Source organism: Chlorocebus sabaeus, chromosome 14, assembly GCF_047675955.1.
Source record: "Chlorocebus sabaeus isolate Y175 chromosome 14, mChlSab1.0.hap1, whole genome shotgun sequence".
Classification (NCBI taxonomy): Eukaryota; Metazoa; Chordata; class Mammalia; order Primates; family Cercopithecidae; genus Chlorocebus; species Chlorocebus sabaeus.
The window spans coordinates 100,248,258-100,274,528 of record NC_132917.1 but is presented as its reverse complement, the minus strand read 5'-3'; the positions used below and the strand labels follow the sequence as shown (position 1 = coordinate 100,274,528).

Sequence of the window (26,271 nt, the reverse complement as noted above, 5' to 3'; positions counted from 1 at the left end):
TCTACCCTAGAAGGCAACTGTTGTGTGCAAAATAAATAGTACTTGGCTGACTTACTCTATGGGTGAGTTGTAAAGATAAATGGTAGATGTAAAGGGGTCTTGGAAAACTAAAGACACTTCAGAAGTGAAAGGTATTACTAGTAATGTATTTAAATGTAAAGAAATTAAATTTGAATGTTAAAAATTAAAGGAACACTAAAAGGAAGGAAATATAAAGTGTCAGTTAATAGGTGAATTTTTTAGGTGGTAGGAATGTGGGTAATTTTTTCCTTTCCTTTTCTGTTTTCTGTATTTTCCAATTTTCTGCAACAAACACGAATTGCTTTTATAAATACAGCAAGAAAAGCTATTTTTGAAAAGGAACACCTAGCAGGATTGCATAATGTACTTAGCATTACAAAGCAGTGTATAAACACAATTCAGTGATGAGGGAATAATAGAGAATGTCCCAAGAAAAGACTGAAAGATCATACTGACTTCAAGAAAAGGCTTACCTACCAACACCTATAATTTTTTCTATGGAGAGTGCTGTGTGCCACTTTGATAGATTGAAGTTCTTTGAATTCTGCGTTTATCAAGACAGTATGTCATCTGGTACGGAAATTGTTTTATTGCAGCAGAAAAAATTAGTAACAGGAAAATGTTTCAGTATGCTGAAGGTGTAAAAAAACCACATAAAGTGGCAAAAATGGGTTTTATTAGGTTAGGAATAAAACCTGATCTAAATATCTTGGACTTGTGTATTTTTAAAAGATATCTTAAATACATGAAAGACTCACAGCGCTATGCTTAGAATGTGAACTGTTGGCTTGGTTTAAAATCAGTTGCTAAAAGCAAGTACAGGTTGTAGATTAGAGCCAGTACTTGTACTTCTGGGAAATTGCGCCCTTCACCTAGGTGTCTGAATTCTTCCCTTCCCTTCCTGTCCCGTCCCTTCCCGTCTCACTCTGTCAGACTGGAGTACAGTGGCGTGATCTTGGCTCACTGCAACCTCCACCTCCTGGGTTCAAGTGATTCTCCTGTCTCAGCCTCCCGAGTAGCTGGGACTACAGGCATGCGCCACCATGCCGGGCTAATTTTTTTTTTTTTTTGTATTTTTAGAGATGGGGTTTCACCAGGTTGGTCAGGCTGATCTCAAACTCCTGACCTCAAATGATCTGCCCACCTCAGCCTCCCAAAGTACTGGGATTACAGGCATGAGCCACCAGACCCGGCCTTTTGTTTTATATACCTTGGTGAGAGTCCCTTCACGATCAAAACCTGACTAGTTTGTGGGATGTGCATGTCTGTAGTACCCATACAACTTCAGCAGTTGTTTGAGAACTGTAGCCTTAGACAATGATGGTCTCTAAGGTTGAATCAAAATAAGATCCACAAACAGCTGTATTTTTGTATCTAAATGTTACATAAAAAGCTGTTTCTGGTGTTAAAACTTTTACCATTAAAGGACAGAATAAGAGCATATTGGAGCAGACTGTTACCAAACTTTTTTTAGGGCATGTGTGCTAGCTAGCACTTTATGTACTTAGTTACTCATAAAGACAATACCTGGTTCTTGTAAATTCTCAAATGGCCTCCCACTGCCCCCAATTCAAAGTAAAAAATAAACAAAATACCCAGATACTGCTGTACAGTTTTCTTGAAGTAGGCTTCTTCCCAGCTTTGCACCCCACCTGAAGATCCTGTCTACTGCAGCTTGCAGGTGCCTGTGGAGTGTTTGCAGCTTCAGAAGTACTTTTTTTTTTTTTTTTTTAACTCTTCTTAATTGTGGTAAGATACATGTAAAAGTTTACCATTTTAGCTGTTTTTAAGTGTACAGTTCAGTTGCATTAAGTACATTCACACTGTTGTGCAGCCATCGCCACCATCCGTCTCCAGAACTCTCTCATCTTGCCTGAGACTACCTGTTAAACAGCGACTCCACCCGCAACCGCCATTCCGCTGTCTCTGAATTTAACGCCTGAGACTACCTGTTAAACAGCAGCTCCACCCGCAACCACCATTCCGCTTTCTGTCTCTGAATTTAACGCCTGAGACTACCTGTTAAACAGCAGCTCCACCCGCAACCACCATTCCGCTTTCTGTCTCTGAATTTAACGCCTGAGACTACCTGTTAACCAGCAGCTCCACCCGCAACCACCATCCGCTTTCTGTCTCTGAATTTACTTTAAATACTTCATATAGGTAGAATCATACAGTATTTGTCCTTTTGTGAATTAACTTACTATAATGGCTTCAAGGTTCATGCAAGTTGTAGCAAGCTTTGGAATTTCCTTCCTTTTAAGGCGGAATAGCATTTCATTGTACGTATGTGCCACGTTTGGTTTACCCGTTCATCTGTGGATGGACAGTTGGGTTGCTTCCACCTTTTGGCTATTGCGAATAATGCTTATTAATATGAATGTACACATAAATATCTGTGTCCCAGGTTTCCGTTCCTTTGGATATATTCTCACAAGTGGAATTACAGGATAATTCTATTTCTGATTTTTTGAGTAACTGCCATATTGTTTTTCGTATCAGTTGCACCATTTTAAATTCCCATCAACAGGGCTCACTGGGCCCAATTTCTTTCAGTCCTTATCAATACTTTTTTTTTTTTTTTTTTTTTAAATAGTCACTATCCTGCTGGGTGTGAGGTGGTATCTCATTGTGGTTTCTATTTGCATTTCCGTAGTGATTAATGACACTGAACTTTTTTTGTGTGCTTATTGGCCATTTGTCTATCTTTAGAGAAGTGTCTGTTTAGATCCTTTGTTTATTTCTTAGTGGTTTTATGTGTTTATTGTTACGGTTTATGGTAGGAGTTGTTTATAATGGGAAGTGTATGAACCCCTTATCAGATGTATGATTTGCAGATATTTTCTCCCATTCTGTGGATTGCCTTTTTACCCTTTTTTGCCCTGTGATTCACAGAAGTTTTAAATTTTGATGTAGTTCAGTTTATCTGTTTTTTTCTTTTGTTATGTTTTCCCCAAGAAGTCATTGCAAAATCCAGTGTCGTGAAGCTTTTATGTTTTCTCCTAAGAGTTTGATCGTTTTAGCTCTTATATTTACGCCTTTCATACACTTTGAGTTTTTTTTAACATGGTGTAAAGGTCCAACTTCTTTTGCATGTGATAACCAGTTTTCCTGTCACCATTTGTTGAAAAGATTGTCTTTTCCTCATTGAATGGTCATGAAGAAGTTCTTCTAAACACAGATGACCCTGGGTTGCATCATACCTTAAGCCAGTTTTTAACCAGTTCCTTAGTTGTCAGTAAATGCCTTAGCAGAGAATTGACAGCTAAGTAAGACAAAGAGGCCCTGAAAACAAAGAGGTATGGAGTAGAGAGATGGCAGGGTGCCAAAGGCAAATTTTGTTTCAGCCTTGCTGGATAAGGGGTGGCCACAGGCTGCTTTCTTTGCGTTTGTGTCACATTCATGAATTATGTTATGCTGCTATAATGTGCACATTCATTCATTGCATATTCTTTGCATGTTGATTCTCGCTACATTCAGCAAATGTTTTTTAGGTAACTATTACATAAAGATAGGATAAACCTGATTGAAATACTTGTTCCCTGGTGCTGTAAAGAAGTAGCACTTGAACATAAATTTAATTTCCTCAGCAAGGCCAGTTTTATACTTTCTGTAGAAAGGGTACACTCGCTAATAGTTTTGCCTTGAGAGTACACCAAACAAAGAAGGCAGGGTTATTTATAACCTGATGTGCCCACCCTACTGCTATGTCCGGTTTCTACTGGCTGGAACAGGACCTCACATTCTGTATTTGTCCTGATTGGCTAACAACTTAGAACTTTTTAAAAGAGGCAAAGGCAGAGGAGAACAAAGGAAGGAGGAATTAACTTGTGGAATGCAGAGAAAGGTAAAAACACCTTCAGATAAGGAAGAGGAACAGGCTATGACCTAATGCTGACTTGGACCAGTATATATACGTGTGTGTGTGTGTGTGTGTGTGTGTGTGTGTGTGTGTGTGTGTGTATGTGCCAGGGCAAGTATTTAGGCTAAATTGTGGGAGCTAAGAACGTAAAGTACATTGATTTCTTTGTTACGGCTAGCAGATGTTTTAAGAATGTTAACACAGGTCTTTAAATTTTGCTTCTAAGAGAAGTTACTATTTATTCCTAATTAGATGGGGAGGAAAGTCTTTGAAGAGGAACCTCTACTTTTTACAAATGTATACATTGATATATGACTGTAGTAATAAAGACTGATTAAAAGCCACTCAATCAGTTTCATTAATCAACAGACTTTAGAGTTACAGATGTGTAACCATCAGATTAACACTGAACATTTGAACATTTTGTGGGTATGTAGTGGGAGTTTTTCTTTTTTCTTTTTTTTTTTTTGAGACGGGAGTCTCGCTCTGTCGCCCAGGCTGGAGTACAGTGGTGAGATCTTGGCTCACTGCAAGCTCTGCCTCCCGGGTTCACGCCATTCTCCTGCCTCAGCCTCCCGAGTAGCTGGGACTACAGGTGCCCGCCACCTCGCCTGGCTAATTTTTTATATTTTTAGTAGAGACGGGGTTTCACCATATTAGCCAGGATGGTCTCAATACCCTGACAATGTGATCCACCCGCCTCGGCCTCCCAAAGCGCTGGGATTACAGGTGTGAGCCACCGCACCCGGCCTGTAGTGGGAGTTTTTCTAGTGTGTAATGAACTGTTTGGAACCTTGTAATGTTAGTAGTTCTTTTGAAAATAGATGAAATACCTTTTTTTTTTTTTTTTTTTTTTTTGAGCCGGAGTCTCACTCTGTTGCCCTGGCTAAAGTGCAGTGGCCCAATATCAGCTCACTGCAAGCTCCACCTCCCGGGTTCACACCATTTTTCTGCCTCAGCCTCCTGAATAGCGGGGACTGCAGGTGCCTGCCATGATGCCTGGCTAATTTTTTGCATTTTTAGTAGAGATGGGATTTCACTGTGTTAGCCAGGATGGTCTTGATCTCCTGACCTCAAGATCTGCCCGCCTCGGCCTCCCAAAGTGCTGGGAAATATCATATTTACATGAAAATGAATGTTCCTGGTGATAAACATCATTCTTGGGCTAGATAGTAAAATCCACCGATAACTATGGTAAAAAGAAAGAATAAAGTTTAGAATGAACTGAGAGTAGCGTGTTCCAGCAGAAGATAAACATTAGGAAAAATACATGCATAAATGATCTTGTTATATTTTTAAATAGGCATGTCCTTGGTGAAACCCTTAATAGAGTTTTGAACATCCCTGTTGAGAGAGTAGAGAGAGGAAGCGTTTTGTGTAGGCGTTCAGGATCCCTGGGCTCCTTGTAGACAGAGTTACTCTCCCATTTGCCTTCACCTTACCTCACCTGGCTAGTTGTTACTGCTTGTTAGTACTCGGGACTGGGCATGGCTGTATTGACAGCCTGTAATTTAGTTGGTTTGTATAATTTGATTTTTAGCTTGTAGGTGAGTTTTAGCTTGTGAACCTTTCGAGGGTTGGGAGATTTCCACATATGACTCTCGTAGAGTCACATATGGAAACAGAAAAGAACGAAGAAATTTTGTACTTAGTTTTTAGTTCATTACTCTTAATTATCAGTCTTTTTCAAGTTGTTGTGCTTTTTCTTCAAGAGCAATCTTGTTCAGACCCTAAACCTAAAACTCACGGGGGACAAAAAAAAGCGTGGCTGCTAAAATTGAAGGTGGGTTTGGAGAGTGGAACCTTGCCTGCTTGCTGTTTTTACCCCCAACTCTCTTCTTCTGCCCGCCACATCCACCCTGCATCCAGTCATGGCCCCACAAAGATTCTGCAGTCAAACTTTCTGGTTTTATAGGTGAAGAAATGTTAGGCCCAGTGCTGTTGGACTCACTCCAAATCACACTGTTAGGCAGTCGTGGAACTGGGCTTTGAGCCCATCTTTTATCACCAAATCTACTAGTCGGCTGTTATCGTTATGTTGTAGACCATGGATAACTAACTTAAAATAACTATGTTCCTTGTGTTACAGTTTTCAAAGGGTTTCCACATACGTAGTCTCATTCGATTTTCACTCTGCGGACTGGCAGAGTAGATGACTGTAACAGTAGTTCTTGTTTATTGAAGGCGTACCCTAAATGTGAAGGATAAGGGTACTTTTGCATTCATGTATTCACCCTTCATCTGTCTTTTTTAAACGGATTTTTTGAAAGACAGTAATGGGCTGCCCTGTTAACATGACTGGATAAGGAGAGACTGGCAGGTTGTTTTAGGTTGGGAATCACAGTTTCAGAAACCGTTAGCACGTTCCTCAAGGTCATCAAGTTCTGTGGAATTAAACTGGGAGCCTGGTCTGCAAGAGTGCCTCTGAAAACTGAAGGCAATTTTTGTTTACAAGTCTAGCTTGGTAATTGGATGGTTTGTCAATGCAGCACAGTCACTTCTCAGTGAGCACCTTTAGTCAAGAGGACATGTTGTAATTCAGGAGGTTGCTTGGAACAGGAAAAAAACTGAGGGAGTGTGTTATTTCTGAAGGATATTTCTGTCAAGTAGTGGTATCCTGATTAAATGCCCTCCTCCGTTCTAGGGAATGGAGCAAAATTTGAACAGAGTTTAAAGAAGCAAATCAGTCATCTAGAGTGGAGAACTCTTCCCTGGATGTGAGTACAGAGGCATTGGCGGAGTCTCTTTTTCGAAGATCCCTGCTGAGTAGCAGAAACAGCCACCGTGCCGGCTAATTTTTTTTTTGTTGTTTTTGAGATGGAGTTTCGCTCTTGTTGCCCAGCCTGGAGTCCAACGGTGCAATCTCAGCTCACCGCAACCTCCGCCTCCCGGGTTCAAGCGATTCTCCTGCCTCAGCCTCCCGAGTAGCTGGGATTACAGGCACGCACCACCATGCCCGGCTAATTTTTTATTTTTAATAGAGACAGGGTTTCTCCATGTTGGTCAGGCTGGTCTCGAACTCCCCACCTCAGGTGATCTGCCCACCACAGCCTCCCAAAGTGCTGGGATTACAAGCGTGAGCCACTGCACCCAGCAGTCTTGTATTTTTAATAGAGACAGGGTTTCGCCATGTTGGCCAGACTGTACCTCAGGTGATCTACCCACCTCAGCCTCCCAAAGTGCTGGGATTACAAGCGTGAGCCACTGCACCCAGCAGTCTTGTATTTTTAATAGAGACAGGGTTTCGCCATGTTGGCCAGACTGCGCCTCAGGTGATCCACCCACCTCGGCCTCCCAAAGTGCTGGGATTACAGGTGTGAGAGGCCCACGATCACTTTAATCTGTTTTCAGAGATTGAAATAATGTAAGGCAGAATACAGTTTCTGCAAAGTTTGGTCTGTCTGCTTCCCATTTCTTGTTACTCGTGGGGTTCTAATACCAATTGTGGGAATCTGTATCCTTGGAAGACCCTTGGACTCCACTTTTTCTCTCTCAGCACTGTTTGTCAGAAACTTTGCCCAGTCTCTCAGCCACTCTTCTAGGATTGCCAAATATTCTCAGAGGGAAAAATAATCCGGTTTGGGGAAGAGAGGTGAGGTGGCAGATCTCTGAAGATTTTTGTCGTCTTTGGAATGTTGGCTAGTAATTTTTGACTATTTGATTTCTGGATCAATAGGAGTTTGTTGTTCATGAGTCAAGTTATTGGAAACGACGAAACTAAAATGTTCAGTCCTTCTTTCCTTTTCCTTTTAAAGTTTTAAACGTTTGTCTGGAGCGGTTTTGTTACTTTGGAGTTGGGGGAAAGAACCCTTAATACCTGTTTTATTTTTTGTTGTTGTTGCTGTTGTTTTTGTTTTTTGTATTACAACTGTGCTTCATGCTTCTACCCTCATTAAACCATCATTAAGGAATTTTATTGGCCTTATGCAGTAGGTATACAGTTAAACCCTGGAGCTCTTAAATGATTGGGCCACATGTATAAAATACACTTTACTCCTTGTTTACCTTTGTTTAACAGTTTAATAGCTGCCTTTAATTATCGGGGTATGTGTTTTTAGTGTATAATGGCTAGAACTCCAAACTCTTTACTTGTTCCAGCAGGTGTATGGATTCAGTTTACATGTAGTCCAGAGCTGTGTGTTAACGTGTCTCCTAGATTTCCTTTAAGGGCTGAAGTCTGTTGGGACTGGACAAAGTGAGCCTCGAAAACAGAAGAAATATTTAACAGAGCCTGTGGCATTTCTGGGACTGGATAATGAGCACATTGGGTATTCATGTCCCCCTACCTTGGGACTTAAAAACAAAATCTCTCCTCAGGGTTAATCAGTTTACCACCTTTTCTCAGAGCACCTTGCACATGCCCCTAAAACATTTGTATTATCTTGTCTCTGTTGGGACTTAACCTTTTGACAACATTTCTGCATGTCTTTTAGGTATCTTTTAAGGGTGACAGTAAAAATTCAAATTGTTATAAATGTCAACACAGAAAAACTAAATCCTGCAGTATACTAAGAATAAAAATATTTAAGAAAATATCTGCTGGCTAGGCCTGGTGGCTCATGCCTGTAATCCCAGCACTTTGGGAGCCAGAGGCGGGCAGATCACTTGAGGTCAGGAGTTCGAGACCAGCCTGGCCAACATGGTGAAACCCCATCTCTACTAAAAATACAAAAATTAGCCAGGCGTGGTGACAGGCACCTGTAATCCCAGCTCTTGGGAGTCTGAGGCAGGAGAATCACTTGAACCCGGGAGACGGAAGTGGTTGTGAGCCGAGATGGTGCCACTGCACTTCAGCCTGGGTGACAGAGCGAGACTTTGTCTCAAAAGAAAGAAAAAAAGAAAATATCCGCTAATGTGTGTGGGGTAAAGTGTCATGGTTTAAAGTGTTGTTAAGTAAAAAATTCTCATAGATCATGTCAGAGCTGATTTGACGTGGATAATATATAAGGCTTCATATGGTAACCATTTGATATACATATATATAGTTACTAGAAGAAAATTATCTAAATAGAAGTTGTATTAATTTTGTTAAGGATAAATGTAGTCATATCCCAAAATGTAGTCATTTGTGTTAGAAGGTTTTGACTTTACAAGGGGTTTCATTTAGCCTCTTTTTATGAGTTATATTTTATATTTTGCTAGCCACTAAGCCAGCTGCCACTTAATATGAACCATCATTTGGTCATCCTGGTGGTAGTATAGTTAGTTAAGTAAGTGTTGCCTTAAGGAGAATGATAGATTTACTGTTATAGTTTATTATCAATGGTAATTTTTTCTGCATCATTTTTAATTGACTTCTTCTAGGGCTTTGGCAGAATATGTGAATCACACTATGACTGAACTCTTAAGTGTCCAGTATGTAAAGCAAAGACAGAGTTTAAGAGCCGTGCTGTAGGACAACTCATGAAGGGAAATATTTTGTTAGATTACCTTATAATGGTAACAAGTAAAGTAAGCATGGCTATGTTCGTTGGATTTGGTGATGTTTTATGTAAGTGAGGGTTAGGATTGGTGCTCAGGAATACATAAAGATATTTTTCTATTGAATTTTAAATTTAACAGTTACAGTTTAAACATATCTGTAGGAGGGTGTTTTATAGACAAATTTCACTTGTAAAGCTGGAGAATGGAGAACTTCAGAAAAAGTTTACTTAGTATTGTATTCTTGACTTTCATCAATTGGACATTTGAATTTATTTTATTTTCTTGATATTGAAATAAAATGTCAATTAGGAATACATTATGTTATAAAACTGACGTATTTTTTTTCCTCCCCAGTACAGAAGCTCCACCATGAGGCGAGGTGGATGGAGGAAGCGAGCTGAAAATGATGGCTGGGAAAAATGGGTGTGTTTTAAAACAGTAAAAATAATTATATCGAACTGTCTAGATATTTTTCATTCTTCTTTTAGTTTATAATGTGTTTTCTAAATTGTAAATTACTTTAGACACCAAATCCTTGAGTTTTCATAATATATTGAAAGCCTTATGATGTTTATAAACTTTATCCCCTAAGCTTTACTCTCAGGAATTTTACCCTGAGGAAATAAATACGCCTAGTGCACAATAATTTACTGTATGATGATTTTATTGCAGTATTGCTAATAATACTGAAAAACAGGAAAACACATAAGTGTCCAATAATAGAGGATTGGTCAAATAAGTTCTATGTGTATAGTGGAGCACTGTACAGTCATTATTCAGCTTTATATATCTTAACCTGGAAACAGTGTGTTACAAAGAAATATTCTGCATGATTATATTTTTGTAAAACCTCTATGCTCTGAGATACAGAAATAAACTTTGAAAACAACACCTCAAGGTTTTAATGAATAGGATTATACCAGTTTTAATTTTCTTCCCTATATTTCATGTATTTTCTGAAAAGAGACTTCATAGTGAGCATGTAATATTTTAATAAGAATCAAAAATTATGCAGTCATTTCCATTTTGGGAAAAAAAACATGTAATTCTAGCCACCTACAGCTTTAAAGACCTAAAAATTGAAATCAAGCTTTAATTATATCAAAGTTCAGGAAAAGTATAGTTGAATCCCTAGATCTGTCAAGATGTTTAGCAAAAAAAAGTTATTTTTTAATATTTATTGTGAGGTGGATGTTATCTAATGAAAGTTAATATTACTGTCAAATAGATTGATTAGATCCAGAATTTACCCACTGGAGCATTCATTGTATTCTTATCCATGTGTAGGGAGGACTACACTGGTTTATCCAGTTGCCTCATTTTTACCTGAAATAATTCATTTTAAGCTCTCTGTATATGGGAGATAGTGGAAACCAGTCTAAAATATGCTCTGAGGCTGGGCACGGTGGCTCACACCTGTAATCCCAGCACTTTGGGAGGCTGAGGTGGGTGGATCACCTGAGGTCAGGAGTTGGAAACCATCCTGGCCAAGATAGTGAAACCCCGTCTCTATTAAAAATACAAAAATTAGCTGGACATGGTGTTGGGCGCCTATAATCCCAGCTACTTGGGAAGCTGAGGCAGAAGAATCACTTGAACCTGGGAGGCAGAGTTTGCAATGAGTTGAGATTGCACCACGGCACTCCAACCTGGGCGACAACAGCAAGACTCTGTCTCAAAAAAATGAAATGAAGTATGCTCTGAGACCACTTGTCAAATTTGTAATTGGTTTAAACTTTGGTGTAACTTGCTCAATTATGTACATAAGAACAATATGTTGTGATATTATTACTATTTTTTGAGATGCGGTTTTGCTCTTGTTGCCCAAGCTGGAGTGCAATAGCGCAATCTCAGCTTGTTTGCAACCTCCAGCTTCTGGGTTCAAGTGATTCTCCTGCCTCAGCCTCCCGAGTAGCTGGGATTACAGGCATGCGCCACCATGCCCGGCTAATTTTGTATTTTTAGTAGAGACGGGGTTTCATCATGTTGGTCAGGCTGATCTCGAACTCCCGACCTCAGGTGATCTGCCCTCCTCGGCCTCCCAAAGTGCTGGGATCACAGGCGTGAGCCACTGTGCCCAGTCGGTATTATTATTATTATTGACCTAGCTTTTTTTAAAAGTAACTTTTATAAGAATGTAATAAGGTTAAAATGAGTTGATAGAGGGAAAATTCTTCTTTGACCTACCTGTTTGTTTATTTATTATTATTTTTTGAGATGGAGTCTTACTCTGTCACCCAGGCTGGAGTGCAGTGGTGCCATCTCGGCTCACTGCCACCTCCACCTCCTGGGTTCAGGCAATTCTCCTGCCTCAGCCTCCTGAGTAGCTGGGATTACAGGTGCTGGGCACCGCACCTGGCTGATTTTTGTATTTTTAGTAGAGACAGGGTTTCACCATGTTGGCCAAGCTGGTCTCAAACTCTTGACCTCAGGTGATCCGCCTGCCTCTGCCTCCCAAAGGTGGCTCCTTACAGGTGTGAGCCACTGCACCTGGCCCGACCTTCCTGTTTTACTTACTGCCTTGCCTATGGTTTACGTTTATGAGGTCGTCATTATGTTCTGATCACTAGCACAGAATAAGGTCCATTTATTTAGTTTTTAAAATATAATTTTTATTTTTTTCAAAAAAGTGGGGAGAAAATGTAACCTTTGTGATTGGTTTATCTTTCCTTTAATTCTAGGGTGGGTATATGGCTGCCAAGGTCCAGAAATTGGAGGAACAGTTTCGATCCGATGCTGCTCTGCAGAAGGATGGGACTTCGTCTACAATTTTTAGTGGAGTTGCTATCTATGTTAATGGATACACAGGTTGAGTACTTTTTACTTAACCTTATTTTGGCATGTATTTTTATTAGGATTGAGAATGATTTGTTTTAAAATTCTATTTTTACTCATTATAAATAAATGATTGTAAGATGATAAAAAATAAATCATCTGCTTAGATACTTCTTTTTCCTTTCCATGTTGCTTTTACCTGCCATTGTCTTTAACTTTTATCAAAGTACGTAGTTTCAAAAAATCACATGAGGTTTAAAATGTGTAAGCTAACTGGGAAATTACTGCATATGGGTCGTAGGACTTGTAAACTGTGAGCTTCACTGTAGGTCCATTTCATTGGTAACTCTCTAGATGTCATTATCCATAGGTCCTTTAGGGTGGGGTGGTGTGTGGGTGTGTGTCAGTGTCAGATTTCCTAGAGAAGAATCTTTTACTCTCTTGTCTGGAGAAGAGTGTAAACTGCCAGCATTTGGGTCACCAAGCAGGGAAGGAAAGGACCTGAATTCTCACAGTTTAGGAAGTAAAATTTCACTTAATCTCTCTATTCATTTTTTCATTCCTACCTCCTCCCCACCAGCTGTGCCTGTTGTCATTGAGTCCGGTATCTGGAAGGAGTCGTGTAGTCTTTATTCTTGGTGAATGAGGAAAGAAATCTGCGAATTCTTACTTGTCTGTTGCGCAGTTTCAAGGATGATTTTATCCACACATCCACTTTTGAAGGTGCCTGTGTCTTTATTTCATGACTTTCTCTTTGTTTTACTGGCAACAAGCAGCTTCTTTCCGAGCTTCCATATGGCCAGCTTCAGTTTTATCTTTCTCTGAACTGTAAAGTCAGCACTTGTCTGTTAGTTATCAGGTTTTCTGCCTAAATTTTTCTCTTTATTTTCTTGGGGGATTCTTCTCCTTATTATCATTTCATTGTATTTTTTGAAGTGAATAGCTGTAAATATTTGTGTCAGTCTGTTGCATATTCCCCTGTCCCCTTCTCAGCTGGCTGATACCTGCTATCTTTCAGGTCTCCATGCCTCACTTCCCCTTGATAGTTTGACCCTTCATACTGGTTTAGGTGACTTGTGCTCTTCTGGAGCTACGGCTCCCTAAATGAATCTGCATCTTAGAGTTCTTTAGACCTTTCCTTAGTTGTCTGTTTACTGGACAAGAGCTGGAGCTACATTTTCATCACTCTGTCCTTAGTGCCTCTACAGTGACTGGACACAGTCATTCAGGACATATTTATTGAATTGGAGTTAAGTATTAATTAACTGGTACATTTATCTGGTTTAGTAAGAGAAGAGTGTGTTGCTTGTAATTAAGGGTTTTATTAGACATCATTGATGATGAGTTTAGTCTAAGAATGTCACCTCAAAATAAATGCTGGTACAGCATTGGGAAGTTCACATGCAGAAAGCTTGTAACTTTTCTCTGTAGGTAGGTATCCTAACAAATTCAAGCTCTGTGGACTTCTGAGATGTGCTATGAAAAATAAAAAGTGTTAATGAAAACAGGTAGGCATTGCTTCTTACATTAGCCCGTCATGGAAGTCTCCAGTTCAAGAGAGCACCCTTATTCACATAGAAGGAAGAAAAAGAGATTCTTTGTGTGAGGGAGGAAAAATTAATATTGCAGTAATCACTTTTTTGATTGAGAATCTGGAATTCTAAATCTGCTTTTATCACTAATTTTTGTGACTGTAAAACATTTTCTGTTTGGATCTATTATCTCTATCCTTTTCTGTAGGATTGAGATGATAATATTTTTGCTGTTGTTATTAAGATTTCGTTATAATTGTACAAGTAAAGTTCCATTATGCTGAATTTCACAGAGACATCCAAACTGTGGTGCTATAAAATAACTGTATTTTTAGAAAAATTCAGTTTTAGTGAAGACAGCTTTATAGATAAAACAGTATTAACAATTAGCAGGTAAAGAATAACTCTTTAGATGCAGTAAGACAAGTTGGGGGTGCTATTTTGTTTTTGATTAAAAAAAGCTTTATTTCACAGTTTGAGGTGTACTGGTCAGCTATTTTGTAGAATGCCTATATATATATATTTTTATTTATTGTATCATCTTTCTTCTCCATTAGCATGTAAGCACCAAAGCTACAGGCTTTGTCAGTTTTGTTCATTGCTATTGTGAAAGAAAGTTCTCAGGCCAGGCATGGTGGCTCACGCCTATAATCTCAACACCTGCCGAAGCAGGTGGATCACAAGGTCAAGAGATTGAGAACATCCTGGCCAACATGGTGAAACCCCATCTCTACTAAAAATACAAAAATTAGCTGGGCGTGGTGATGCATGCCTGTAGTCCCAGCTGCTCGGGAGGCTGAGGCAGGAGAATCGCTTGAACCCGGGAGGTGGAGGTTGAAGTGAGGCGAGATCGTGCCAGTGCCCTCCAGCCTGGCGACAGAGTGAGACTCCCTCTCAAAAAAAGAAAATAGAAAGTTATCTGAAAAGGAATTTGGAGGAAAGAGACTTCATTCTAGTGAACAGTTTGCAAACCTGGGAGTTGCAGCTTTCACTGTAAAAGAAAGTGTGGTCCTTTCTTGTTGATTCTTAACCCTGCTCCCCACAGACTTTAATAATCCAGGTTTTTCTTGATTCCTTTAAAGCTCCCAGTTCTGCCATCTGAGCCTCTCATGATTTCATGTTCCCTGTCCCTTCCAACCCCGTTAACATCGAACTTGAACTTGGAGAGAAGACCCTCTGATAGTTCACCTGTCAACCTATTCGTCCCTCCACCTGGACCCAAAAATGTTTTTTGCTTGTTAAGATTGACTTCTTTGCCTTCTATCCTTTTTGTTTGTTTTGTTTGTTTCTTTGTTTTGAGATAGGGTCTCCCTCTGTCACCCAGGCTGTAGTGCAGTGGCACTATCACGGCTCACTGCAGCTTCAACATCAGGTTCAAGCCATCCTGTCTCCTCAGGGTCCCAAGTAGCTAGGACCTCAAGTGTGTACCACTATGCTCAACTAATTTTTTAATTTTTTATAGAGGTGAGGTCTTGCTGTATTTCCCAGGCTGATCTGAAACTCCTAGGCTCAAGCGATTCTTCTGCCTCCCAAAGTGTCAAGATTATAGGTATGGGCCGCCATGCCTGGCCCATCCATTTTTTAAATTAAATTTTTTTTTTAGATTGTAGATTGTAGATTCACTTGCAGTTGTAGATTCACTTGCAGTTGTAAGACATAGCACACAGTGATACTGTGAACCCTTTACCCAGTTTCCCCAAATGGTAGCATCTAATAAACTAGCAAACAATATCACAACTAAGAAATTAATACTGATGCAGTTAATATACAGAACATTTCCACACTACAAAGGTCTTTCATGTTACTCTTTTATAGTCACACCCACTTCTGTTCTCCGCCTTTCCTTAACTCCTGGCAACCACTAATCTGGTCTCCATTTTTATAATTTTGTCATTTCAAGAATGTTATATAAATAAAACATACAGTATATAACCTTTTGGGATTGGCTTTTTTCACTGAGCATAAATTTTCAGGTCATCAAAATTGTTGCCTTTTTATTGTTCAGTTGTATTTCATAGTGTGGATGTGTATGTTAACCTTTCATCCGTTAGGGACATCTGAGTTATTTCTTGGTAGGCTATGAACATTTGTGTATGAGTTTTTGTATGAATACAAGAGTACAGTTGTTGGTTCCCATAATAGTTACGTCTTTAGTTTTTGTAAGAAACTGCCAGACTGTTACCCAAAGTGGTTATACTATTTTATACTCCCACTAGCCTTGTATGAGGGATCAACTTTCTTTGCATCCTTGCCAGCATTTAGTGGTTTTCATTTTATCCATTTTAATAGATGGTGGTGTATCTCTTTGTGACTTTAATTTGCATTTGCCTGGTGACTAATAATGTTGAATATTCTTTCATGTGTTTATTTCTCATCTTTACATCATCATTGGTGAAACGTTTGTTCATGGTTTTTTGCCCATTTTCTAACTGGATTTAGTTTTTTTTACTGTTTAGTTTTGAGATTTCCTTATATATTCTAGATACTACTGCTTTGTCATAAAAGTGGTTTGCAGATATTTTCTCCCAGTCTATGGTTTTTCATTCTCTTGAAATGGTGTTTTGCAGAACAGTGTTTTTAATTTTGATGAGATCTGATATGTCAGTCTTTCCTTTTACGAATTGTGCTTGCAAGTCTAAGAACTTGTCGCTTTGGTGCTAGATCCAAAATATTTTCTTCTATATTTTTAAATTCTATAGTTTTATGTTTTACATTGAAGTTCATGTTTCATTTTGAGGTTTTAACATTTTTTTTTTATTTGTGTAGTTTTATGTTTTACGTTAAAGTTCATGTTTCATTTTGAGGTTTTAACATTTTTTTTTTTTTTATTTGTGTATTTCTGGTTGTTTCAGCACAGTCAGTTGGGCATATTTGGGTGGATCTGTTTCTGGGTTCTCTGTTCTCTTCCATTGATGTTTGTGTCTGTTCCTTCACCAGTACCACACTATATCAAATACTGTACCCATGTGGTAAGCCTTGATATCAGGTAGAGTGATTCCTTTCACTTGTTTCTTCTTTGTCAAGATAGTTATGGCTATTCTAGGACCTATGCCTCTCTCTTTTTTTTTCTTCTTGAGACAGGGTATCACTTTGTCACCCAGGCTGGAGTACAGTGGCGTGATCTCAGCTTACTACACCCTCTGCCTCCCTGACTCAAGTGATTCTTGTGCCTCAGCTACCCGAGTAGCTGGGATTACAGGCACGTGCCATGACGCCCTGCTCATTTTTTGTGTGTTTTTAGTAGAGATGGGGTTTCGCTATGTTGGCCAGGCTGGTCTCGAACTCCTGACCTCAGGTGATTTGCTTGCCTCAGCCTCCCAGAGTGCTGGGATTACAGGCATGAGCCAGTGCACCTGACTTGTATAAATGTTAAAATAAGTCATTTATCTACAAAATACCTTGCTGGGATTTTGATAGGAATTACATTAAACCTGTAGATCAGTTCGGGGAGAATTGGCACCTTTACTATGTTGAGTTTTCTAGTTTACAGACCTTACAACCCATTTTATTTTACTTTAGTTGATTGAACAGATATATTTTGGATGCTGCTTGTGGGTTAGGAACTATGTTTGAAAAGAGATAGCAGTTGATGGAGAACATAGATTTTGTGATGAAAAAGTAATCTCTAAGCCTTAGACATGAACAGAGGAAGGTGAGTGCCAACACAGAAGAGAGGAAACAATTGCCTTTGGGAGTGGGAGTGAATACTTCATAAAGGAGTTGAAATGTTTAGCTTGGTCTAAGATAAATAGGCATTTTTCAAATGAAAATGGGGAAAACATTCTAGTCCTAATTCTAACCTACATTTCCAACCTCATGTTCTAAAATTTTGCTCAACAAGATTACTCTGATATTCTAGATTTGTCTTTGTACTTTTACAGTTCTGTGTTTCTGTTCTTTTGCCTCTGAGGAAAAACTCCTTCCCTCCTCACTTCTGTGAACTGGAATTAAATTCATTCATTAAGATCCAGATAAAGTTAGGTTTTGCCTCCTTCCCTGGCTAAGCTAGTCCATAGTAGTAGTATTTTATATATAGAGATATATAGTTCATAGCATTATTGCTAGAAACATTTATTTTGACACCTGGTTTTTGTCTTGTGTTGTTAGGTCTTAATTCTATATTAAGTTCTCTGGCGTTAGGAAGCCTGTTTTATGTGTAGTGATCCCTTGCCCAACATGGATTAGAGATAACACCTCAGGGCCTTAAATTTGCTGTTCCTTCTGCTTCCTCAGGTCTTCATCATTCACATCTCTGCTCAAATGTTACCTTTTTACGAGACCGTCCCTGACTTCGCCTGTCTAAAACAGGTGTACTTTGCCCTCCAGTCGCTCTCTAACCCTTTATCTAACTACTTCATTGCATTTATTTGCACCTAAAGTGGTATTACTTGCATGACTGGCTTTTGTCTCCTCAGTGGAATACAAGAGCTATCACGGGGCACAGATTTGAGTCTTGTTCATTGCCGTATCTCCAGCACCTACCTTGCCTGGCACATTGTAGATGCTCAATAAACATTAGTTGAGTAAATAAATAACAGGTTTTGTATTTGTACATCAGAATGTTAAAATATTTTCACTCAGATGCTAAGTCAACTCAGTCTTAAGGAATGGGCCACATTTGAGGCCTGAATTGTAATCTCTGGGAGGTAAGCTCTGGGCATGTTTATTTTTGTGAAAGCTGCCTAGGGGAGTCAGTGCTTCAGACCTAGTGGACAGTGGTTGCACTCTAGTGGTATGAGATTGGGACAGTTCATATGGAAAGAGGTGTTCGGGTTATCTTCTGCTTCCTTTAGTACGTGGGTAAAAGACCAGGTCTGTTGATTTTGGCACTGCTGAAGTTTGTGAAAAAGCAGATGGAGCAGGTGGCGGGGCAGACAAGTACTTTAGCACAATTCACAAATGAAACAAGGGAATATGCAAGTATAACAGACTTACATTTCAAGTGATAGGGATTTGTTTGAAAGCTGACAGCTTACATTGATGTTTTCTAAACATACAAATGTGGTGATTTAGGAGAGGATTCTCTTTATTGTTGACAAGTCTAAATTTTTGGAAATAAATGCCTCCCAGATATTATTTTGTATGGATATATATCTCTCCTTCCATTTCCTGTAAGACTCTGATCCTGTAGATCAGAGGTGGAGGAATTGAACCTCTGACATAGGAGAAGACTTACTGTATTAATTTTTGCCACCTCCTGTAATTTTGCTAGTACCTGATGTGAAATTTGCACCTAGTTGGTACTCAAAGATTTGTTCCCTAAGCATTTGAAACTTTTCTTCGGTTTTTGTTTGGCTGAGTGTGGTGGCTTCTAGTTGATTGTGGTCTTTGTTGGAAGTCTGAGGTAGTTAGGGGAGAGAAGAGTCAAGAGACTCTTGACTCTTGACTCAGTATCACTGGTGTGGAAACTGGGGGACAGGAGTCCAAAGACGGGTGTGCACAGTAAATTTTCTGTTTCCTCATCAATAAGTTATCTTTTCTAATTCATAAGATTGTGAAACTCAGATGAAGTGATGATGGTCTTGCTATGGTAGGACTACAGGAGGTATAAGCAGCCATTCACCTCACTTTTTTCTGTGATTTATATAGCACAGCCAACAGTTAAGTTCTTTGGATATGCAGGGTGAAATGGTGCTTATAGTAAATGTTTTCTCAGTAGAAATCTAGCTAGGAAAGCTTTTGTGCAAGATTTTAAATTTTTGTTTATAGAATTTGTTTTAACCAGATGAGCAACACTTTCTATAAGCTGGACCTACAGACATGAAAGTGGTCTTCATAGGACTGTTTTGATGTTAGGTGGTGGTATTTGCTGTTGTGACATTTTACTTGTAGAGCTTTAGGCCTAAATGTGGGCCAAATTGTGGTCCTTGTATATGGCTTTTACTTTTACTGTGCTTTCAATTGTCTGTCCCTATGTCTGGTTTTAGTTAAACCTCAAATTTAGTTGCATATAGAATGTTCTGCAAAATGAAACTAATAGTAGGAGTATTGTGGAATTTTATTTATTTATTTATTTAAGATCAGCTCTGTCACCCAGGCTGGAGTGCAGTGGACTGATCATAGCTCACTGCAGCCCCAAACTCCTGAGTGCAAGGGATCTTCCTGCCTCAGCCTCCTGATTAGCTGAGACTAGAGGTGTATGCCACCACACCTGTCTAATCTTTGGATTTTTTTTGTTTTTTGAGATGGAGTTTCACTCTTGTTGCCCAGGCTGGAGTGCAATGGTGCGATCTTGGCTCACTGCAACCTCTGCCACCCAGGTTCCAGCGATTCTCCTGCCTCAGCCTCCCAAGTAGCTGGAGTTACAGGCACATGCCACCACATCCAGATAATTTTGTATTTTTAGTAGTGATGGGGTTTCTCCATGTTTGTCAGACTTGATCTTGAACTCCTGACCTCAGAGGATCCACCTGCCTTGGCCTCCCAAAGTGCTGGGATTACGGGCGTGAGCCACCGTGCCCAGCCTGTTTTGTTTGTTTTTTGTTTTTGTTTTTGTTTTTTTGTGGCTTTTTTTTTTTTTTAAGTCGGTATATTGCTTTGTTGCCTAGGTGGTCTCAAACTCATGGCCTCAAATGATCCTCCTGCCTCAGCCTCCCAAATCTTTCAGATTACAAGCATGAACCAGGAGATCGAGGTTATAGTGAGCTATGATAGAGCCATTGCAGTCTAGCCTGGGTGACAGAGCCAGACCCTGTCTCTAAATAAAAAATAAAAATGGAAAGAACAGTGAAGAGAAAAGCACTCACTCTAACATTTCAAAACAGTGACATCAATTGTAAAAATTTGGAGGATAGAATTTCCCTGAATCTAGTTTTGTTTTGTTTAGATTTTTTTTTTTTTTTTTTTTGAGACAGAGCCTTGCTCTGTCACCCAGGCTGGAGTGAAGTGGCGTGATCTTGTCTCACTACAACCTCCGCTTCCCGGGTTCAAGGGATTCTCCTGCCTCAGCCTCCCAAGTAGCTGGGACTACAGGTGCATGCCACCATGCCCAGCTAATTTTTGTATTTTTAGTAGAGATGGGGTTTCACCATGTTGGCCAGGATGGTCTCGATATCTTGATCTTGTGATCTGCCGCCTCGGCCTCGCAGAGTGCTGGGATTACAGGTGTGAGCCACCGCACCTGGCCACATAACTTTTACTATATGCAAGATACTTTTCTCAGTAATTTATAATTTTTAGCTCTTAATTCCCTCAGAAGTCCTTTGAGACACTATTATTATCCCCAATTTACATGTGAGGAAACTGAGGTTCTGAGAAGTTAAATAACTTGCCTGAAATCCACATAACTAGCAAGTGATGGAGCCAGGATTTGACCTTAGTCATTCCCGCTTTGGAGTCTGTCCTCTTAATACATTGTATGGCCTCTCTGATTTGTGAGTGAGTGAATAAGTGTTTTGAGATTTTAAGTATTGGTACCACTTGTACTCCACTTTTGCTGGAGGATGGATTCTAGGCAGGAGTCTGATGCATTGAGGATGTTAATGAATTGAGCAAATACTCACTGAGAACCAGCTGTGTGTCAGGGATATGAAAGTGCTTGACAGACAAGGTTCCTGCCTTCAAAGAGCATATGTTTCAGGGGGGAATCTCACAGTAAACAAGTAAAAACAGACATGGTAATTTCAGATTATCAGTGCTATGGAGAAAGTTAACTGTTACAGTACATTGCAGGGATGGGTTCTATAGGCAGTTTGTCACACAGTGTTTAATGTCATAGCTTTCATGGTTGGATATTATCTCCCCATTTTTTTTTCTTTTTTCCATTTATTTCTTTTCTTTTTCTTTTTTTTTTTTGAGACAGAGTCTGGCTCTGTCGCCCAGGCTGGAGTGCAGTGGCTGGATCTCAGCTCACTGCAAGCTCCGCCTCCCGGGCTCACGCCATTCTCCTGCCTCAGCCTCCCGAGCAGCTGGGACTACAGGCGCCCGCCACCTCGCCCGGCTAGTTTTTTTGTATTTTTTAGTAGAGACGGGGTTTCACCGTGTTCGCCAGGATGGTCTCGATCTCCTGACCTTGTGATCCGCCCGTCTCGGCCTCCCAAAGTGCTGGGATTACAGGCTTGAGCCACCGCGCCCGGCCCCTTTTTTTTTTTTTTTTTTTTTAAAGACTGGCTCTGGCTCTGGCTCTGTCACCCAGGCTGGAGTGCAGTGGTGCAATCTCAGCTTACTGCAAACTCTGCTTCTCTGGCTCAAAGTATCCACCTCAGACTCCCTAGTAGCTGGGACTACAGGCACACACCACCACACCTGGTTAGTTTTTTTCCATATTTTGTAGAGACAGGGTCTCACTTTGTTGCCCAGGCTGGTCTGGAATTCCTGAGCTCAAGCGGTCTGCCCACCTTGGCCTCCCAAAGTGCTGGGATTACAGGTATGAGCCACTGTGCTTGACTCCCAATTTTTTTTTCTAATTAACCCATCTGCTGAATTAAAGGGGAGTGTTAAATACAAAAATGAATTTATTATGCAAATCTGCAGTTATCGTGTATGTTCCTTTGGACTTGTAATAAGGAAGTATGTTCTAGTATTGAAGAAATAGAACCAGAGAGAAATACCGCTCTAAAAATTTAAAAAAACAAAAACAAAACAAAAAAAAACACCAAAATAGGGTAGCTTCCAGCTACCATACACGCCAAGAGTTAGCATGCCAGGCTGTTGGGCCTGACAAAGTGGTCCCTGGCTGCTGTCCATAGTGCACTATTGGCAGGTCTGTTTTGTTGAAGCTTCGGGTCACCGTGTGCCAGCCTATGTATGTTGTCTTCTGTCTTTTTTTTTTTTTTTTTTTTTTGTAGAATCTAGGGCAGGATCCTGAGGTCATATACGTTACTCGAAAGGGAGTTCTAGTGTGATCATAGTTTATAATAACAGCAGTTTTCATATTGAGTGCCTTCTACGTGCCAGACTCATTTCATGGTAACAGCTTTGTTTATGGAGAAAGAGGAGAAAGCCTAAAGAAGTTAAACAACTTCTCCAAAGTCACACAACTCAGGAGTGTGAAAACTAAGATTAAACTCAGTTCAGTCTTATTCCATAGTTTATATGATCTTATCTTTTAACTAGATTGGTTTTCATGCTTCACTTCACACTGAAGAATATGTAAGAGCTTTCAAAAGTGAACTTCAAAGAGCCCTCTTCGCTTCATCCAGTAGAAGGGCAATGTATTTTCCAGTTCCAAATTTTTGCAGTAATTAGGTTTCAAAGAGCAGCTAGTAGAGGGGGGAGTACTTGATGAGTATGTATATGGAAAGTTAACGTGTTCTTGACATGTCTTTTTATTTGGTAAAGGACAGCCATTTTCTCTTTAAGTCATTAAATAGAATTAGTTTAGGAAAGTTACAGATTAACTTGCAAATTAATTTTTTAGATTTCTGTGACTTCATTGGATTTGGTGCCCATATTAATGCATTATAATATAGCCTTTAATTTGATATTTCTCACTGTTACTTTATAAGATCAGCCAGGTTCTTTAATATTAGAGAAAGAAACTGAACTGTAGACTCCTGACTGGCTAGCTGTTTAATTTCCACTGTTTTACTTTAAATCACTCTGATGCTATAGTTCAGTTTTTAACTTAACCTTAACCCTGAAAACTTCCATTATTAATTTTGGATTCATTTTGTTTAAAAGGATGCTTTTAAATCTCTTTGTATGACACTGCCCAGTTTGGTAGCTACTAGTAACATGCATTAAGCGCTTGAAATACAGCTATTTTAAATTGAGATGTGTTGTAAATGTAAAATATGCACTGGATTCCAGAGATTTAAGAAGAAAACAGAATGTAAAAGTCTCATATTTTTTCTATTGATTACATGTTGAAATAATATTTTGGATATATTGGGTTAAATAAAGTTAATTTCACCTTTTCACTGTAATGAGGTTACTAGAAAATTTTTATGTGGCTTGCATTTTATTTTCTGCTGAATAGTGCTAATATTTGTAATCAGTAATGTCAAATTATGTGCTGTAAAATTTAGACAAACCTAGTATGTCTGTATGTGCTGTTAGTTTTTTATCTTCTAGAAACTAAAGCTAACCTAATTATTGTCATAATGAAAATGTTTATTTAAATACTTGGACCTATATTGCTTGGGATAAGCCACATGTGGAAACTCCTGGGTACAGCTGTTGTTAGGGGAGGTGTGAGTTAGAACATTCGTTAGGATGATAGGTGAAAGGAAGAGAACAGTGATGATTAATGGGATGCTAGTAATGCAGGTCATAATATGACTTTAGTGAATCAGACATTTCTTTTTAGGGGGAAGCATAAGTCACATTGCTTCCTTAAGATATTTTCTTAAAATAGTTCCAGTATTTAAGACATTTAAGATATTTTCTGTAGTTTTATTAAGAATAAATCATTTGAAACAATTGAAGAAAAAAATGGTGTTTCTTGGTTTGCAATCCTTTTTGTATTGCTGGACTTTATTTTTTGGCCTTTATGAAATTTCATATTAGGGAACTGGATAATATTTACTTTTGATTAAGTTTTAAGGTATTTTCTTAAATAAAAATAAAAATCATAAAGCTTTCTAGAAGTAAAATCTACTAATAAGCCCTACAGTAAGTCTCCTTTATAGTAAGTGTGAGTAAGTATTATTTATCTGACTCCTCTCGTATAGTCTGGAGGAGCTGAAGGATTAGTCTTTGTAAAATGATTCATAAATGGGTTTATAGTTAATTTTTGTAAACAATATCAAGGTCATATGCTAAGTAACGTCAAAAATGTAAAAATATTTGTTCTGTTATTAGTATTTGATTCATTACTTGAGGTCCCTATTTGCTGTGCTAGGCACTTCTTAGATGTTTTTGTATTAGTTGGCTGTCCGGCAGCTAGGGAAGGAGGATGTACTAAAGCAATATAGCTTTCTCACTTTGTAATTTACCTCCCAGCTTTGTTTACCTGGCAGCACAGCCAAGGAGAAGGTGAACCAATGACATTCTTAAAGTTGACCTATTTAAGGAGTTATTCACTAGGGTTCTACTTTCTTACACGTAAGACTCTTAATATATTTTAATATACATTTTGCAGATCCTTCTGCTGAGGAATTGAGAAAACTAATGATGTTGCATGGAGGTCAATACCATGTATATTATTCCAGATCTAAAACAACACATATTATTGCCACAAATCTTCCCAATGCCAAAATTAAAGAATTAAAGGGGGAAAAAGTAATTCGACCAGAATGGATTGTGGAAAGGTAAGTTTAATTTTTTATTAAATTTAATTAATACGTTTTTAAAATTGGAACACTATTTATTTATTATTTATTATTTTTTTTGAGACAGGGTCTTGCTTTGTTGCCCACGCTAGAGTGCAGTGGTGTAATCACTGCTCACTGCAGCCTCCACCTCCCAGGCTCAAGCAACCCTTCCACTTCAGCCTCCTGAGTAGCTGGGACTACAGGCATACGCCACCACACCTAGCTGATTTTTTGTATTTTTTGTAGAGATGGGTTTCACTATGTTGCCCAGACTGGTCTCAAACTCAAGCAGTCCTCCAGCCTTGACCTCCCAAAGTGCTGAGACTACAACCACTCTGCCTGGCCTTTTTATTTCTTTTATAAGTATGTAACTAATGTATTGCCTCCTAATTGACAAGGTGAAAAATAATGTCTTAACACTACCCTTTAACCTCATGTTGATAATACTATAGCCTAGGATTTGGCATCCTAATAAAAGTAGCATGTTAATGTTTTTGCCAGGAGTTAAGGGTGGTGACTCAGGAAAGTGTCAGGAAGCAGTTATTGGAGAAGGTGGATCAAGCATGTTATTCAGCAAATATATGTGCACCTCCTACAGACTAGGCGGTGTTCTGTGTTCTTGGGAAATAACAGTGAACAAAGCAAAGATCCCTTCACTACCTCATGGAGTTTATATTCTGCTGAGAGAGAAAGAATGAGTAATGTATGAGTAAATTATACCATGTTGCCTATTATATGGGTTTTTAGCATATTAATACATCAAGATAATGTGGACCTAGAATGCTAGGAGTAGGGGAAAGGAGGGAGTACAGTTCGCAGTATTATTTACTGTTTTTTAATGATTATATTGTGGTTTCTCTGCTGTTGGTTTGGAAATGATAATTGTAAATCAGTGGTGGCCATTCATACTGACTTCCTAAGTTTAAATATATTATCTGAAACCTTGGGGATGAGCCAAAACTTAAGTGGTTTATATTTTTAAATGACATGAGGTATACAATACATATGAGCAGTTGCTGATTTATAAAGATAGAATTAAAATATTAAAATAGTAATTTTATGTATGGATAGTTTATAATCAGTATATGAGAAATTGCTTATCTTTTTAAGTCAGTTGCTGAATTTTTTTCCTGGTTCTTGCTTTTATTAATTATAACACCCTCCATTAACTGTTCCACAAGTTATATATTAACTCCGTTCTTTTGTATAGTGTATTTAGCTGCATAAATTCACGGAGAAGCAACATGGTGGAAAAGGCTGCACCTGGGCTCTGGAGACATACTTGGCTTCACATCAAACTCAGCAGTCCAGTATCCATGTAACCTGGTATAATTTTAGAAACTTTATGCTTGGCCGGGTGTGGTGGCTCACGCCTGTAATCCCAGCACTTTGGGTGGAGACCAGCGTGGCCAACATGGTGAAACCCCGTCTGTACTAAAAATACAATTAGTTGGGGGATGGT

The 26,271-nt window shown here is 39.1% G+C and overlaps 1 protein-coding gene across 13 annotated transcripts in view; it reads left to right on the top strand.

Moving 5' to 3' along the window:
• Positions 1–26,271, top strand: part of REV1 (REV1 DNA directed polymerase) — a 90,147-nt gene that overhangs the window by 16,131 nt on the left and 47,745 nt on the right. For 4 of the 13 annotated variants that reach the window (XR_500302.3, XM_008008171.3, XM_008008164.3 and 1 more), the window contains exons 1-4: positions 6,578–6,600; positions 9,667–9,730; positions 11,989–12,115; positions 24,638–24,806. Coding sequence is in view for 11 of the 13 variants with exons in the window: in XM_008008171.3 (XP_008006362.3) it covers positions 9,677–9,730; positions 11,989–12,115; positions 24,638–24,806 (350 nt within the window). In the remaining 2 variants the exon portion in view is untranslated. Of the gene's footprint in view, positions 1–6,577; positions 6,601–6,650; positions 8,152–9,661; positions 9,731–11,988; positions 12,116–24,637; positions 24,807–26,271 lie in introns of those variants that run through there. The other 9 variants (XM_008008174.3, XM_008008173.3, XM_008008166.3 and 6 more) reach the window with 5 other exon arrangements.